The sequence below is a fragment of the Crotalus tigris genome, unplaced genomic scaffold, assembly GCF_016545835.1.
Source record: "Crotalus tigris isolate CLP2741 ecotype Arizona unplaced genomic scaffold, ASM1654583v1 scf7180000018944.1027768, whole genome shotgun sequence".
Taxonomy (NCBI): Eukaryota; Metazoa; Chordata; class Lepidosauria; order Squamata; family Viperidae; genus Crotalus; species Crotalus tigris.
Genome location: NW_024097288.1, coordinates 757,622 through 775,968, shown reverse-complemented (window position 1 = coordinate 775,968; position 18,347 = coordinate 757,622). Strand labels below are relative to the sequence as shown.

At 39.8% G+C, this 18,347-nt stretch overlaps 1 protein-coding gene across 4 annotated transcripts in view; it reads right to left on the bottom strand.

Annotated features, from left to right (window-relative positions):
* The window catches only part of LOC120314547 (amyloid beta precursor protein), a 146,538-nt gene that overhangs the window by 13,444 nt on the left and 114,747 nt on the right, over nucleotides 1–18,347 (bottom strand). For all 4 annotated transcript variants that reach the window (XM_039357764.1, XM_039357762.1, XM_039357763.1 and 1 more), the window contains 6 exons: nucleotides 17,369–17,502; nucleotides 15,530–15,604; nucleotides 12,618–12,776; nucleotides 11,267–11,395; nucleotides 8,993–9,092; nucleotides 8,359–8,580 (listed from right to left, as the gene is read on the bottom strand). In XM_039357764.1, the coding sequence (XP_039213698.1) occupies nucleotides 8,359–8,580; nucleotides 8,993–9,092; nucleotides 11,267–11,395; nucleotides 12,618–12,776; nucleotides 15,530–15,604; nucleotides 17,369–17,502 (819 nt within the window). The remainder of the gene's footprint in view (nucleotides 1–8,358; nucleotides 8,581–8,992; nucleotides 9,093–11,266; nucleotides 11,396–12,617; nucleotides 12,777–15,529; nucleotides 15,605–17,368; nucleotides 17,503–18,347) is intronic.

The following is an 18,347-nucleotide window of genomic DNA, read 5'->3' as shown; positions in this document are numbered from 1 at the left end:
TGTCAAGGCTAGAAGGACCTTAGGCAGGTTCCAGGACGGGTACCTGTGTATGACTGGGGGCTTTGTGTTAGATGCCCCTTTTAAAAAGGCATTAATCGCTGGATGTTGTGCTAGGGAAGTTAAGTTGTCGCAGGAGAGTACAGTTGAGAGGGCCGATATCTGTCTGCGGATAGTATTGACTGACAGGCCCTTATTAAGACCCTCCAATAGGTAGTCTAGGATATTGGGAATAGATACTGCGGTCGGGTCTAGGTGAAGCGAAGCGCACCACCTACAAAATCCCTTCCACGTAGCGTCATAAATCCTATTAGTGGACGCTCTTCGTGATGCCTGTATGATCGATATCACCCCTGCAGAATAAGATTGTTTAGTTAAGCTTTGCCGCTCAAATGCCAAGCGGCTAGTTGTAGCCACTGGGGATCTGGGTGTACAAGCTTGCCCTGACTGAGTTTTACCTTGTCCGGGGGGATCCTCCACGGAGGTGATATCGAAAGGTCCACGAGGTCGGCAAACCACGGGCGCCGTGGCCAGTGAGGGGCAATGCAGACCATTTCTGCGCCCTCCAGGATCATCTTGCGTATGGTTGCCGGTATTAATGGCAGCGGTGGGAAGGCGTACAGGAGTTGCGCCGGCCACCGGCACCTGAGAGCATCCGTTCCCTCCGATCCCGGGGACGGGAATCTGGAGAAGAACCTGGGGAGCTGTGTGTTCTTGTGGTTGGCAAATAGATCTAGGTGCGGTTGTCCGAACCTCCGGGAGATCTCCTCGAAGAGAGCCGGGTCCAGACGCCATTCCGACTGGTCCACCTTGGCTCTGCTCAGGGAGTCTGCCTGGGTGTTTGTCTCCCCTGAGATGTGTTCCGCTCTGATGGAACTCACATTGGCTTCTGCCCACCGAGCCAGAGCCAATGCTTCTTTCATTAGTTCCACTGATCTCGTTCCTCCCTCCTTGTTTACATGTGCCTTGGCTGCTACATTGTCTGTAAGCACGAGGACGTGCCTCCTCGTTACTAGGTGTGAGAAATGACGGAGGGCCAGGTGTATGGCCCGGAGCTCTAGCCAGTTGATGCTGTGTGACAGGTCCTTCTGACCCCACTGGCCCTGTGCTATCTGGGTCCCCAGGTGGGCTCCCCATCCGAACAGGCTCGCGTCTGTCGTGAGCGCGACCCTGTTCGGTTCCCTGAATATGCTCCCCTTGAGTGTCGTGGGGGATAGCCACCATTTTAGTGATTTCATCACCTGTGCTGGTACTGGCACTCTCCTGTTGGAGGTGCTGAGGTTCCTCCTCTGGTAGGGTAGGAGGAACCACTGCAACTCCCTCGAGTGGAGCCTTGCCCATGGGATGATGCCCATGCAAGATATCATCTTCCCCAGGAGCTTCGAGAGTTGTAGCAAGGGCACTCTCCTGATCTTTTGAATTTGGTGGATTAGCTTGGATATGCTGATCAGTCGCTCCTGGGAAAGGAATACCCTGCACTGTGACGTGTCTATCACCGCGCCCAGGTGTTGCAGTCTCCTTGAGGGAATGAGGTGGCTCTTGTTTAGATTGACCGAGAATCCGTGCCCCTGTAGGGTTCGGATTGTGGTCTTGAGATCTGCCCTTGCTTGTTCCCGAGATCTGGACTGAATCAAGATGTCGTCCAGATAAAACTGAACGCGAACCGGGATCAACCTGAGATGGGCCGCTAGTACAGCTAGGATCTTGGTGAATACCCTTGGTGCTGATGATAGTCCGAAGGGTAATGCCCTGTATTGGTAATGTCGACCCGCGTAGGTAAATCTGAGGAATTTCCGGTAGCTGGGATGGATGGGGATGTGTAGGTACGCCTCTGTGAGATCTATTGAGGATAATAGATCGTTTTCCCTGACGCTGGCCAGGATGGATTTCAAGGAGTGCATCTTGAACCTCCTGTACTTTATGAAATAGTTCAGGCCCTTCAGGTCCAAGATTGCTCTCCACCCTCCTGATGTCTTTGGGATGACGAAGAGGATAGAATAAAATCCTCTTCCCTCCTCCTCCTTTGTTACCCTCTCTATGGCCTGGATTGACAGGAGGTGGATTATGGCCGAAGTTATCAGCCTCGTCTTGTGTGCTCTTCTGGAGATGGGGCATCTGATGAACCGGTTTGGTGGGGGAGAACAGAAGTCTAAGGTCAGGCCATGCCTGATCGTTTCCAGAACCCAGGCGTCGGTCGTGGTCTGCTCCCAGACCTCGATGAAATTTCCTAACCGACCCCCAATGGGAGTATCCTGTTTGGCGTCACTTGGTACGCTTAAAGGATCTGCCTCCCGCTCCCCTATATGGGCGTCTGGACTGGAACTGGCCCCTGGCTCCCGGGCTCTGGCGATCCTGGGTTCGATCCTGTCTGGGGTAGAAGGATCGTGAGCCTCTGGGCCAGTCCCAGGATTGCCCTGATCGAAAGGGCTGTCTCCATTCCCAGGGGCTTCCTGGGCGGGAGCCCTGTCTCCGGAAGTCCTGACTGCCTCTCCTGTCTAACTTCTTTGATGGATGTACTAGGATTTTTTTCTTGTCTCTGCCTTCACTGACATGTGGGTCCAGAATGGAACCAAATAGGGCTACTCCACTGTATTTGGACGTCGAGAGACACCATTTGGACCTCAGGTCTGTCTTCCAATTTTTGAGCCACAGTAGCCTACGCGAGGCCACTGTGGCCGCAATGGATCTTGCCGCATACTTTGTTGCGTACAGTGAAGCGTCAGACACGAATTGGGAGGCCGCGAGGAGCTTGGCCAATGTTTGGTGTACTCTGACCTGGTCTGGAGGCACCGTGCCTTGCAGTTCCCTCAGCCACATGATACTGGCCCTCGCGAAGAATGATGATGAAGTGGCTGCTCTGGCCGCCCAGGCTGCAGCCATATGGGAACGCCGGAGGAGTGTTCAAATTTCTTCTCCTCAGGTCTCAAGACCTCCGCCATGTCTCCTGGAATCGCGGAGGTAGAAAATAAGGAAATCAAGGGGTTATCTACAGTAGGAACCTCTAACATGTTAGAGAAGGAGGGAGATAGGTTGAAAAGCTTTCTTTCCGCGCTGTTAGGTGCCGGTGGGCTTGCAAGTGAGGACCATTGTTCCTCCAGCGTGGTCATAAAGACCTCCGCGCATGGAATGTACTTATCTTGTGGAACCTTTTTGGCAAATAGAGGATTGGCCTCCTTGCTTGTTGAGGGCTTCTCATCCTGTACTGATGTTAGGTTGACTGTGGAAACTGCCTTTATCAGGAGTGATTTCAGGAGCGCTGGGTTAAAGAGGCCAGAGCTCGTCGCCTGCTCAGGTGTAGTCTCCTCGTCCTCCGAGAGGGGCATGTCTGACATGTCAAGGTCTACTGAGTCACCCTCTCCCAGTTGAGAGGAAGTTTCAGAGATGCTGGTAGGGGGTGGCCTAGCCCGACCCTTACGGGGTGTGTGAAAGGCCACTTGCCCCTTAGAAGCCATGAACTGGGAGAATGCATCCTGCATGAATGCATGAAATTGTGCCGACCATATGTTCTCCTGCGCCTTGTCGCTGGGATGATGCGCTGGAGTGTGGTCGGGTGAAGAAGCTGGTGAGGAGGGATTGGAGGAATCTAACTGTTCAGTTTCCCCAGGAGGAGACCAAGTCTTGAGCACTTCCTCGGCAGTAGGTTCTGTGCTGGGCGCCGCCACTGGGACAGGGGAAACCAAATTTGTCCCATTGGCATTGGTTCTCTGTGCCCTGCTAATTTGCCTTTCTAAAGCCAAATGTCTCCTCAAAGCCTCTCGCTCAGCCGTTTTAGACTGTCCCTTCTGAGAAAGGTGCTTTGTTTTAGCTTTCTTCTTCCCCCCCACCTCTGATTCAGAAGATCTGCGTTTTTGTTGTTGCTGTGGGGGGGACAATTGAGGGACCTGTGTGACTGAATACGAGACATTGTCTGCCATTGTGCCAGACACCCCGAGTAGGCAATGCCTGGAATGGGGGAATGAGGTACGCAGATCAGATGCAGATGCTTGGGGCTGTGCCCTCTTCTGCCTATACCAACAATGGCCGGACAGACAGGATTCTTTGGACAGAAGATCCTGCAAGGCAGTGACTAAAGGTCACTATAGGAACAGTTAGGAAAAAATATATATTCCTCCTCACCTCCTCACCTAGTCCAGACAAAAGTGCAGTTTATATCTCTCTTTCCCCCGGTCTGTGGCTGTGGTAGCAGACCACGCTCAGAACTGATAGCAGTTCTCTTCCTTTTATTCCTCTTCCTTCCTCCTGCCCCAATGCCTTAATGTAAAGGGAAAAGAAAAGGCGGGCTAAACTGCTCGTTTAAAATGGCGAATGGGAGGAAGCCCCGCCTCCCAATAGTAGCCGGATGAGCCACGAGGCTCCAACAATGGCGGTCCTTAATAGCCAGCGGTAGGGTAATTAACCGGCTTGAGTGGCTCTTTTTGTCCTTAAGGGGCTGCGCCTCTCCGCTGGGGGAGGAAAAACGGCGCTGAGGCTCTGCCGGTCGGTTTGGGCGCGCTGCGCTTCTCGCGCCGCTCAGCTGATCAGCGGCTGCGTTGGCCGCCGGTTGTATTTCCCGCGCCGCTCAGCTGTTTGGCGCTGAGCGGCGCCTCAGCTCCTCCGCCGGACGGAGTGGCGTCCGTGCCACTCAGCTGCCCGGCGGGCCTGGGATCGGCGAGCGATCCAGGAAATGTCCGCGCCAAACCGCTGTTTGGCGGGTCGGGTCCGCGGGAGACCCAGTGACCGGCCCGAGCCCCCCTGGCTAACCGCCCCGACGATCTTCTCACCACTCCGACGATCCTGGCTGGGAGTCCGTCGGTGTCCTATTCAGCTGCCAGAGATCCCTGCTTGCTAATGCAAAAAGAAAGGGGAGGAAAACTGGAAGAGGAGATTCTCTCTCTCTCTTTTTTTTTTTTTTTCTTTGAAATCTCTTTCTTTCCTAAGAGCTGCTTCTCGCACTTCTACCAGGCTACGAGACTGAGTCAAAACTGGGGTCACGCCCAAAGGAAGGGGTGTGGCCGAAGTTTTTACCCAGTCTGCCAGGCAGGAAGGCCGTCATAGAACCCATCCATTTGGACTCTACAGCCATCCTGCTGGAGAATGTATTATTCATCTGCAGGCTGAGAATTGGATAAGTAAGAAGAAAAGCTTCTTGTCCATGTGAATTGTGGGATTTACAGTCACAATCTGTGAAAGATTTTGTACTTGTGTTTTGTCTTTCTGAGGCGTCAACAGAAAAGATGTTTTTGACTGTCAGAGTTTTAGGCAGTGCCATCCATTAAAAGCTTGACTGAGTGGAAAACCTGATTTTTGTGCCAAAGATTCAAAGGCTTGCATTCATTTATTTATAACATTTCTAATATTGCTACTCTAATTAGCTTTCTGATTTAAAACCCATACAATCACACCTCCTTAAAAAATGGCATCAGAATGACTTCTATGACCTTCTATATCAATGTTTCTCAACCTTGACATTGCTGGCTGTGGAATTCTGGGAGTTGAAGTCTACATGCCTTAAAATTGTCAAGGTTGAGAAACACTGTTCTATATCCTTCAGCAGATATAAATGCTACTCAAGTGGTGTGCTTTTCACTGGAAAACTGTAAGCAAGGATGCCATCTGGATCTCCACAGATAAGGTTTACGTAAAATAGATGACCATAATTTGAAAAGTAACACATTGTAGCCTGGTTCTCTAATCTCATGAGAGGGGACTCATACTGTTTTCTGGGCCAAATAATCTGGAATTGATTCTACCTGAAGCAAGTGCTCCCACAGATACTGAGGCACCATGCCAGGAAGGGCTTTACAGATTATGTTATCCTGGCAGCTTTCATTCACTGTAAACAGGCCGCTGCATTCTGTGCCACATGCAGCTTCAAGAGAGCCTTCAAAGGAACACCCGTATAAAGAACATTTCAGTAGTAAGTCCATGAAATGATGAGGATCTAGGATCTAAACTAGTAAGGAAGTTGGCAGTTATCAAAATTATTTCACAAAAATGAGGCTTCATTAGAAAGTAAAATAATAACTGGAATTCTTGCACTATAATCTTAACTTTTCTACTAAGTACACTAATCAGGACCTTTAGGCATGTTCCTTGGATTGTTTTCTGCTAGGATGTTGAGGGACCAGATGCATCTAGGAGAATCCCCAAAACATGGATCTATATCTAGGGAAGTCTTCCTATCCAGCATATCACATGATATCACATCTCAAGCTATGTAAATTACCTCTGAGATAATCTAATTTAAACCAAGTAGATTATTCAGTTAGCATCTTCATATTGATGTTACATATACAGGAGAGAAAAGATGACCCTGTTGGTTTCTGCTGGACAACCACACTACCAGTAGCTTTTAAGCAGTGCTTAAAGCCTGTCCCATGTAAATGTATTACCATTGACTCGTACTGTTCAGACAGAAAGGAGAGAAACACTGCGATATATTGCTCACAAGGTCCAATGTTTAGCATGTAATCCAGAAGTATTTCATAGAAGATGGTATCAAAGGAACTCAAGAGATCTAAAAGGACCAGAGGACTGCATTACACTTATCCATATTCTAATGCAATCCATCCAGGAGGGAAATCAAGGTGGCTTCTGTCCATGCTCAGTTATGAATCCTGACTTCTATTCTAAATAAACCATTACCTTTAGGATGATCTCTAACTGGTACTCCACTAGTCTTTTAACAACTTCTTTTTTTAAAAAAAATGTTGGAGCCACATTGTTATTTTCAAGAATTGTTGACTTTAGAGAGGGGATGAATAACCACAAATTTTAAGGCAGCAGGCATAATGCCTTCCATAAGAGAATTGTATCCAATTCTTCATCCCTCTGTAGTTTCCTGAAAAAGCTAGACCAGGCCCAGGTTAAAGCACATATGTGACTATCTACTTTCCTGTATCACAGGTAACCCACTTGTGGTTGCAAAATCCTTACATCATCTCCTCTATTTCTACCAATACAGGGTTCACTAGAGTAGATTTATTTTACGTGCCAAACATTTCTCCAAGAGTTCATGGCATCTTTGGGAAAATCTTATCTCCCAATCTCAAAATGGGAGCATGTCACCAAAAATAGGCCATAAAGGCATAATGGATACCGTTAAGGGTGGAAAAGTACACATTTCAACAGTTGCTTCAACAACTTTTAAGTCTCTATTTTATGTTGTGAATCACCAATATTGACTTTTCTAATTTTATTTAAATTTAAATCTCAAGTGAGACTGTGGAGGATGAGGAAGATGGAAGATGTACTACCATACATTTAGAAAGCATCATATTATTGGACAACTACTGAGATTTCATTTTCAGATAGAGGTTAAGCTTGTTGAGTTTCATTACTAGAATGAATGGAGATTGAATTCTACAACATGGCCAACAATAACCTATAAGACACTGGAAAAAGAAAAAGACATTGGGAAGGTTGGGGTGAGGATGTCATGTTGAGACAATGACAATGGCTGAGGAGTGGATAAGGGGAGGGAAAGAAAAGGCTGGAAAGATGTGGGAGTAGGCCAATGTCCTGTGCTGGGAGCTATTGAAAGGAAGAGAAGAAAGAGGGGTGATGTGCTTTGCCTTCCTCTCAGCTATCACTGATGGCCTTAGCTTTTCTTATAAACATCATTCCTGCTGCTCCTTGGGAGACATTTCTGCCTGGAATAGTCTGGTTTTGGTCCACAGACAGTCCAAAAGAGCTACATTTTGCCCATGGACCAAAATAATTAAAACTTATATGGTTTGGTTTGAGCACAGACCACCCAAAAACAGCTATTTCATCAACAGAATGGTTCATGCATGGAATATTTTGCATATCTCTATTTAATAGTAACAATTTTTATATATGACAATTAATAATATTATTAAGTGTATAATATTTCTTTAAATTTCATTTTCATTAAGTCTCCAAGTTAGTGATACTCATTAAGAACTCTGAGCACTTCCCTTAATCAGGTTTTATTATTTCACGTTATAAACATTTCTGACAATTTCTCTGCATTAATACTCTAAAGGCATCTCTTCAATTTTTTACTGATACTCAATCCAATGGAGTACATGAATGTCATCTCTGAAATTTCCCATGCATATCAATATGTAGGTCCAGGGGTAGGCAACCTTAGCTCTTTTATGACTCATAGACTTCAACTCCCAGAATTTCTGAGCCAGCATGGCTGGCTCAGGAATTCTGGGAGTTGAAGTCCACGAGTCATAAAAGAGCCAAGGTTGCCTACCCGCATACTAGGCAATCAAGTTGTTCTGACAGACCTTCCACCACTCCGAATGATTAAAAAAAAAAACCTTGCAAGTCAGAGAGATCAAGTCTTTCTCATAATGAATCTTATAATTTATAAGCACACTATCTCCATCTAAGTTCTTATTACATTACCTTCATTTTCAGTATTTGCTGGGACTGAATCCACTGCAAAGGGATGCCAAGGCTGAAGATCGTCTAGGCTGAACTCTCCATCTACTGGGAGATGTTCAACTGTTTTTTTAGTCTCTGTCAAGGAAGGCATGAGGGCATCATTTCCATAGCTGATCCTGGGTTCACTGATCATATTAGCCAAGACATCATCAGAGTAGTTTTGCTCTTTCTGAAGTAATTCATCTGAAGAAAGTCAAAAAACAATTAACAAAAACATTTTAGACTATTACCCCAATAAATTACACTCTATTTTTTTAAACAATTCTTTGAAAAGCATGTACAATTCCAGCAGTATTGATAAAAACAAGCATATCCTCCCGAGTAATACATTTTATTTGCCTTTTCCAGATTTGTTACATGAAAAGCATGGAAAAATCCAAGTTCTTATTAACATAAAGTGGCTTTTCTCATCCCATGTTATTAGCCATGTGGTAACTCAACAGCACTTCAGTTCTGTGTTTGCTTCAGATTGTATGAGAAACCGAAATCTCCTTTAATACCATGCATGTTACAATTTCTCCCCCCCCCCAATAGTTGAATATTATTGCATTATTGCTAGAATAAAATTTTCAAATTAAAATGAGATTGTACTTACCAACTTCATCCTGAATCTCTTCAGCAACTGCTGGCACATTGTAAAGAAGAGAAAGAGACTGATTCATACGCTCATATGTCACACGTAGATGTGTCATAACCTATAGAAATAAAATTACAACAACATTGTTGCTATCAATTATGTTAATTATTTAAAGGAATATTACTGTTTTACCAAATGTCAGTTGTAACTATACCAATTTATTCTTATAAATGTCAAGTATTATATAAACAATAATACTCAATATGAAGATCTGGACGACAGCTTGTTCGCTGAATTACATATTTACTGTAGTTATCCACACCCTGTCCCCTTTATCCCAATTTCCCTGTACCCGCACCGACCCCACCTTTTCCCTACCCATATAAAATCTAATAAAATATATTTTAAAAAAATTACAACAACATTTACAAACTTCTTGAAGTTATAGTTGAGAATTTATAAAAGGATTAATAAGAAATCCACTGATGTTATCCAAACCTTGAAAGGGTAAACTGCTATTGTGTTGATTTTATTTATAGGAAGGCCATGCCAATTTATTTTTCCTTAGAAAATGTTTAGTAAGGAAGATAACAGAATTACAGGACAGTATGAAGAGTTCTCTGTCAGGGTCTTTTCTGAACAATTTGAAGACGAAAAGCTATTTATTTTATTCACAATACCTACTAATGCCTGAAAAGCTTTCATTCATACTAGTGTTTCAAATATAGAAAAACAATAATATTTAAGTGTTCCAATTGAGGATTGATAAACTGCATGCTAAATAGACGTGCCAAAGTCCTCATCCTAACATCTATTCTTGCTTCTGACTGAGTTTCACCCAGGGATGGGAGGTGCTGGAGCATTACTGCTTTAATAGATACAAGCCTCAAAAGTTAAAAGATTGTTTTATAGCCAGCACAAGAATTCCTAAAATGACCAAAATATCATCACTTTGAATTGTCATATTTCTTATACTGTCCCTCAGGGAAATACCCCAATGACAAAGGAAGCACTTCCGGAAAAATTTACTTTGAATTAAAACATTAGAATATAGAAAATCTCCGATGAAAAGCTTCTGGTCATGGGCAAATTGCAACAGAAGGATTCTGACAGGAAAAAGCTTACAGCATTTAATCTGACTGACAACATTATACATTCCTTACACCGACTCTGTTGCTGGTGTCTGAAACTGGTAATAAAGTGTCAGAGATAGGAAGGATTATTGAGTGAGGGTTTTCAGTCATAAAGCCTGCTGACTTCAGAAGATGAGAGAAGAGATTTTAAAAAGTAAAAATTTGCACAGATATTCCACATATCGGGAGTATCATTTTCCCTTTATTAATCTATCCCATAGAAAAGTTGATAAAGATGTTTAACTGAATATATTATGTTTTGGGAGAGAAGGTCGTAGCCTATATTCTTGGTATTCCTTACAGATCTCCCATTCAAGTACTAACCACACTTGACCTTGCTTAGCAATTGAAGTTAGACAAGGCCAGAGAACTGTAAAAGGGACACTTAAGACAAAGTCAGCTATATAAAATGGAAAGCTCGGCCCTTGTTTTCTTACTTGCATGTGAAATTGATCTATTAAGCATATACTTTACAAGCTTCATACAAGAATGGGTTAATGATTCAACTGTGAAAATCTACATCATGAAAAAATGCATTTCCAATCTTTTCTTACAACTTTTGCCATCTTATGCTTGTAATAAAATGGTGTTTTAATAAAAAGACAAGCACCTTTTGCATATTGTGCATTTAAAACCTCAGAGAGAGATATGTCCACAGGAAAATTTTGAAACTTCAAAAATTCTACAAATATGCTTGCCAAAGCATTATATTAATATCTTAAGTAAAACAGGCAAGTTAAACAGCTTTTTAAATGGGAAGCTATCACTCACATCATCAGTAACGGCTAACATCAAAGTAGTAACTGCTATGTTTGATGAGCAATAATTTATTGTATAAGCATAGCCATGTATCAAGAATAGTTTCCATATAAGAATAAATGGAAAATACACATAAATAAATTTAGTTCACGAAAGAGCACTTGATAAAAAAAATGCAACCTATGCGGAAATCCAAAATTTATTTTAAAAATAGTGCAATGGATGCAACAAAATGCTTAAAGTATGACAACTTTAGTTTCTCTAGAAAATTAAATATAAAGAGAAACAATATTACTGTATTGGATCTTGTAGCCTTTTTTATTTATGCTTTTTATTCAACCATTTTAGGTTGACATTCACACAATATTAAAACAAGAACTATAATTTTCTATCTCATTACCTGAGATCTGATCTGTGCTGCTTTCTTAGGGTCCACCATACGCACGTGTTCAAAATGTTTCAATGTATGCTGTCTGTCTTTCTGTTCCGCACGCACATACTTCTTTAGCATATTAAATACATGTCGAGGCTACAGAGATAAAATCCACCACATAAATCACTTACGAAGTTGACAGTTCCATGAAATGTATGTAGCCTTTAAAAAACCAATAAAGCTTAGTTTCTATGAAATAAAGTAGCGTACTTCTGTTAATAGGACTGTTCATTTCCCAAAGTATAGTGATATGAAAAAAATAGTATATAATATAAAGGACAATGTTAGTTTTCACATGTATATTTCAATATAGAAGCCACCTTCAAAGTTTCAAGTCCTATCCACTTTAGAGAAATACTCACAAAGATAATTATAGTAAAACTATCATTTACCCAAGGGCAGGAGATAAGTTTCCATTAAATCCAAATACCCATTAAATCCAAACTTAAATCAAGTGCATCAATTTAATTCATTATAAAGATGAGATACATTTTAATCAACAAAACCAAGATGCATTATTCTGCAGTCTGTAAAAGCATTATCATAATCATAGTTTTCATATTTTGCAAAAGCCAAGACAAAAATTTGTTAAGCTACTCAGAAGAGGTACTAAGTACAGCTTAACACAAAGTCCATACTTAAGGAACTTTAACTGCAAAAATCATGTCATTTCTAATAAATGCCCATGTAAAAATATATTGGATTAAAAAATACAGAAGGTTGCAAAAACTGAAGCTTCTGCAGTCTTCTAAAGATACAATACATTTACAAATCAATCATACTTTAAAAATTGTTACTTTGTGAAGTCACACATTCAATTAAAAACTCCTAACATCAATTTTACCTTGTGCAAAACTGTAATATACTTCTTAAATTAACAAACCTATTATTCACTTATTATAATTATTTAGGGACTTAAAGGTCAATATCATGTTAGTCTTTTATAAATATCCCACTAATGTATTTTCTATTATCGGTAACTTCCATATTTGATTGTATTATTTCTCCAATGTATTTGCTTTTGATATTGCCCAATTTGATACCATTAAGAAATATAATATGATGGATTATTCATGGATAACAAATATTTCAGATTTTTTTATTGTCTGGGACATTATAATCAATGATAAATTTTAAAATTGTATTTAAAGGAAAATAAGTTTATAAAGATGATTATATAAATAACTTACTTTAACTAGAACATAGTTTAAATTCCAGTGTATATTATTATTTTGAGATAATATGGAGCTATGCACCCCTGCTTGTGAATAAATTCCTAGTTGCGTTCACATAATCTATGCTTATTTGAATCCCTTACTTTAGGAGGCACAGCCTGTAAAGCTGTAATATAGTTTTCCAAAGCAACACGGCGACGGTCATTGAGCATGGCTTCAACTCGGGCCATGTGAGTTTCTACTAGCTGCTGTCTCTCATTTGCAGCTTCTTGTTCCAAGGATTCCACCTTCTCTTGGAAATGCTATTGGGGAAAAAAAAGTATTACAGCAAAAGTAATCATAATAGTATAAACGGCAATAAATTTGAAATATAAACATTCCGAAAATGACTTGCTATTGCATTGTCTTCACTGGGATTTTCTGAATTTTTATTGTTTATGGCCAATCTTTCCAATGTGGAAAGATGTCACTTCTGATTTTTAAAACTGTAGCAAAAAGTGATAGCAGCCAGTGATGATCCAAGTCTCAATGTTCAACAAAATGTGACCATATATGCCAAGAAAGAACCTCAACTTTTAATGTATTGATAAAATTACACTATTTTTTTTTCAAAAATAGAGGCTATACAATATATCACATGTTCCAATAAATACAATAGGCTTCTGAGATCAGCAAACCACTTTGTGTCTTTGCAAAATTGAAGGCACGCATGAAAGAGTATGTGTTTATTTCTGTCCCAATTACATCTCTCTCCTCATATTATCTCCAAATTAACTTCAGGCATATTCCCGGGAGTGGGGGGGGGGAACTGTGGTATTAACCATATTCCAGTGATTTATATTTTCTCTATATTCCATGGAGTTCAAAGCACAAGCACATACGGTGATGATTATGGTTATTTTCTCCTACTTATCCTATGAAGTACATAAGACTAGAGTAGACTATGTGATTTGCTCAAAGTCATTGAGTAAATTTAAGTTCTTACGGATAAGGTAGTATATATTCTATTCTTTAAGAGGAATTGGTTGTTCTTTCCATAAATTGAGGAGAATCATCTATCTGCTTTCCATACATAATTTAAATTACACTGCATACCCGCTTACTGGAAAAAAATAGTTTGTTCAGTAGTCTATTTTTTTTTAGAAATAAATTACTGACTTTAATAACAAGGATCAATAATAACAAAAAATGTTTATTTTATTCTACTACTCAAAAAGAGGTACTACTGTATTATTAAAACTATATACATAAAAAGAACTTTAAATAAAGAAACTAAAACAATATTAAAGTTTAAATTATTATTACTATTATTATTATTATTGATCATCGCACAGTCAGCCAGATGTTCAGACTGGATTTGGCATTTTGTCTATCTATTGAGTCCTTACCCAGGACCTGGGATAGGCAGATGTGGATGTTTGATGGTATTACAGATATCGTTGCAGGATGAAGCAGTTTCTAGTAAGGCCGCTTTTTGCAATAGACTAATAGCGAATTTGTCAATGCCAATGGTGTTCAAGTGGTGCTCCAGTTGTTTTGGGATTGCACCCAAGGCGCCTATGACTATTGGTACTACCCTTGCTTGCTTTTGCCACAGTCTTTCTATTTCTATTTGTAGGTCTTTGTATTTTGTTATCTTCTCCAGTTCTTTCTCGTCTATTCTGCTGTCTCCAGGCACTGCCACGTCCACTATCCAGACTTTTTTTTCTTTCTTATCGACAATTGTTAAGTCTGGGGTGTTATGTTGCAGGTGCTTGTCTGTTTGGATTCTGAAGTCCCAGAGCAGTTTAATTTTATCATTTTCTATGACTTTCTCTATTTTATGATCCCACCAGTTTTTGCTTACAGGCAAATGATATTTTTTGCAGATCTTCCAATGCACCATTGTTGCTACTCTGTCATGCCGCTGCTTGTAGTCAGTCTGTGCAATCTTCTTGCAACAGCTTACCAGGTGGTCTACTGTTTCTTCAGCTTGTTTGCATAGGCGGCACTTACTGTCTGTTGCTGTCTTCTCAGTTTTGACTTTATATGCATCATCATCATCATCATCGTCATTATTATTATTATTAATCATCACACAGTCAGCCAGATGTTCAGACTGGATTTGGCATTTTTGTCTACCTATCGAATCCTTACCAAGGACCTGGGATAGGCAGATGTGGATATTTGATGGTATTACAAATATCGTCGCAGGATGGAAGCAGTTCCTAGTAAGGCCGCCTTTTGCAATTGACTAATGGTGAATTTGTCGATGCCAATGGTGTTCAAGTTGCTGTTGCTGTTATTCTTATTTAAAAAAGGAAAACACTTAATCACATGACCCTGACACCATAACCATCATAAATATGAATCAGTCGCCAAGTATCTGAATGTAAATCATATGACCATGGGGATGCTGCAACAGTATGAAAAATGATCATAAGTCACTTTTTTCAGTTCTGTGGTAACTTCGAATGATCACTAAATGAACTGTTGTGAGAACTACCTGTATAGGACCTTAATAGTATACAACTGTTCTATGAAGGAACGCTTTCCAGATGCAAGTTCAGTCTAGCTTCTATGATATCTCTTACAAACTCTGTGCCATCAAGAAATGTTAGTGCTGTACTATAACATACCTGAAGATTAGGGATTGCAATTCCTCACTCCCTCCCCCACCCAGCAGCAGCCACATATCTGCCTGCTGAGAAGGGAAGGGAAGTGGAAGAGATGGCAGAGGGATTTTCAACGTTCCTACCATTCTCATAAGAAAATTCAATGGGGAAGCTGGCAGAAAAAGTCATTCCTGCTCCTTCTTCTTTTGCACATCCATGATCATTCTGTGTCTCTGTTTAGGTAAGGAAATATCTCTGAAATGATGATCCAATGGGGAATGAGTTATGTAGTGGTTATTAAGTGCTTGTAAGCTAACAATGTACACAATCTATTATAATAAGCTCCGTGGACAAAATAAAATAGTAATGATGTTAAGACTATTACACAAAACGTAATCATACTAGTCTTATTTTTTTTCTATCTTATTTTTTTTCTATACAACCCTAAGTTAGCATTTTACCTGAATGACAGCCTTTTTATCAGCCTTCGGCAAATTTTTTGCTTGATGTTCTGCCTCTTCCCATTCCCTCATGACCTGTGCAAATAAAACAGAAAATGAACAAATACTGTTCTATGTAAAATGGTTTCAAATGTTTACTGTTTAGAACAGTTTTTTTTTCTTCAATTATAGTATGGCGTGCCTTCTTGGAAGTTGAATAGTGAAAATTATTCACCTTCCAAAGATGTACTCAGTGTTCAGTCTGGGACAGTTCAGGTTTGCCATTAACATCAAGAAAGAAAGTCAATTCAAACTTAACAATGATTATACACATACATAGATTGGAAAATAAACATTAGAACCATACTTTACAGTACTAATCAGTACAAAAATATGCGAATTATTAGATTGTGAATACAGTCGATTAGTTAAATATACACAACAAAATGTACTTCCTCACTGTCAAGAGATAATATATTGTATGTTTGGGAAAATATTTATGCACAAGACATTTCCAGTGCTTTTCTGAAAGTCTTATTTAGAATTATAGAGCAAGGCTGGACAAACCTTAGGCTTACAGGATGTGCATGTGCTCTGAATTAAAATATTGAAATCAACCAACCAAACAACTGAAAAGTACATAGGATGTCAATTAATTTCTAACAATTAAGAAATATGTTTCCTCGACCCAGGGACTTTTCGGTATCAGAACCAAATTCAAAAGTTCTTTGACTGAAAAATATACTTGTTTTCCTCTAATACTGAACTAAATACTTTATGTGTGTATTCAAATGGAACATTGTATATGCCACTTTTACATATTTTAAACCAATAATCCAATTTATAAGTCAACATATCTGGCCAATCCATGTAAACAAATTTACTCCATGTATACATTTACTATAAAAATAATTTAAAGCTAAATATTTGTATACCTTCAACCAACCCAGAAGAAAAAAAATCAGAAACAAATACTTTACTTCTGACATATACTTTTTATATCTCTAGCATACATCACAGCAGAAGAAAATATGGATCTTTCCTGTTTTGTCTCGCAAAAAGTTATTGCCTGCCAATCAGTTTTATACATCAATTGATTACATCCATTTATTTTGGCTATTTTATGTTTTTTCCCCCCTTGCTGAATGGGTTAGAGTCACTGATGGATAGTTGACTGTTATCTCTGAAAATTTATATACACATTTCATTACAATGGCTTTTTGGACATGAGATTTTAACATTAGTGGCAAGCAAAAAACCAAACAAGAGATGAGAATATAATCCGTGAAATGGCTACATTACATTAAATGTTTATTATAGCTTTATTAAAATTTATAATGGTTCTAAAAAAGTGTAAATCTTTAGCAGGCCAGCTTCTCATTGAAAGTTATGAATGTTTACTCTAAAGCTGAATTAAAACTACACAGATTATATTTTGAGTATATAAGCAATGGGGAAAAAGTTTGACGCACTATATCAGGGGTGTCAAGCTGCCGGCCCATGGTCCGGATGCATCATGCTGAAACCATGTCCACCCCACTGCCGGCAAGGGAAAAAAAGTTGTGATACATTGCGACATGTCACATGACATTGTGAGTTTGACACCCCTGCACTATATCATCAACTTATAAAATCAAAAGTGAATGCTTCTTTAAATTCAAGAAGGGTGTATTATTGCATGTATAGGCTTCCAGTTTTTTTTTAAAGGTTTGTGATGTGGGGAGTAAGAAACTGAAGGAAAAAAATGAGAGAATAAATTAAACAGAGGAATTCATTAAGATTTAGGAAATGAGAACATTTGATTATAGTGGATAGCTAGTGCATTACAAAATCAGTTAATAAGACCCATCTGCTGTTTACCTGAGACATTCTTTCACGATGCTTTGCTTCTAATCTCTCTTTTGCTTTCTGGAAATGGGAATGTTCATTCTCATCACCAGGTGTTTCTAGGTACCTGTCAACAGCATCTGGAGTGCTGGCAGCTGTGGTAGGAACTAGACAAAGGAATTTACAAAAGAAAGCAAAGATTTCTTTTAAAAGTAATTACAAATTCTTACATTGTAAGCAACCAGCTAGCAGAGGAACAAATACAGAAATAATGTATTTCAAGAAAATATGTCTGCAGTTCAGAGAAGATGCATATAAACACAACAGGAAAGCATGAAAGTTTCAGGTTATTTCAAAAGAAGCAATGAGAGGAAACTAGGATTTAAAACATTTTTTTTTAATTTGGGAAAGCAAACAAGTATATAATTACATATGCAAATTTAATTTCTAGGCAAATTTGACTTGTACCCTGTTCCCACACAGGATACATTTTAAAAATCCATCCATTTTATGACTACACCCAAACATTATTTTATTATTAGCTACAACTAACAAGACAGGAGGTAGGAATAGCACATGAGATAAAGACAGGGAGAGAACACGAAACTTGATATATGCAGCTCTCCAAAGCTTTGACTGCCAGAAAAAGCTCACAAACATATTGTAATAGCATATGTTAAAAATTCATCATTGTCCAAACACAACCTTTCCTGCTAATTATTGCAGCCTTCCTCAACCTTGCCTTCAATTTGGAAACTGAAGAAATTATTACACAGGAAACTGTCATTAGCCAAGACAATTTATCTGTTCATCTAGACCAGAATTATTTTGACTCTCAATGGCTCTTCAGGTTCTCAGTTGAAGCCACCCATATAATCAATAACATTATTTTTTTAAGTGGCATAATTGAAATAAAGCAGATTTTCCACTATTCAGTTGATCTTTCCCCATTTAAAAATTAACAGACTTAATGAAATGAAATGTACCGCATACAGAGATATATACTCAGAAT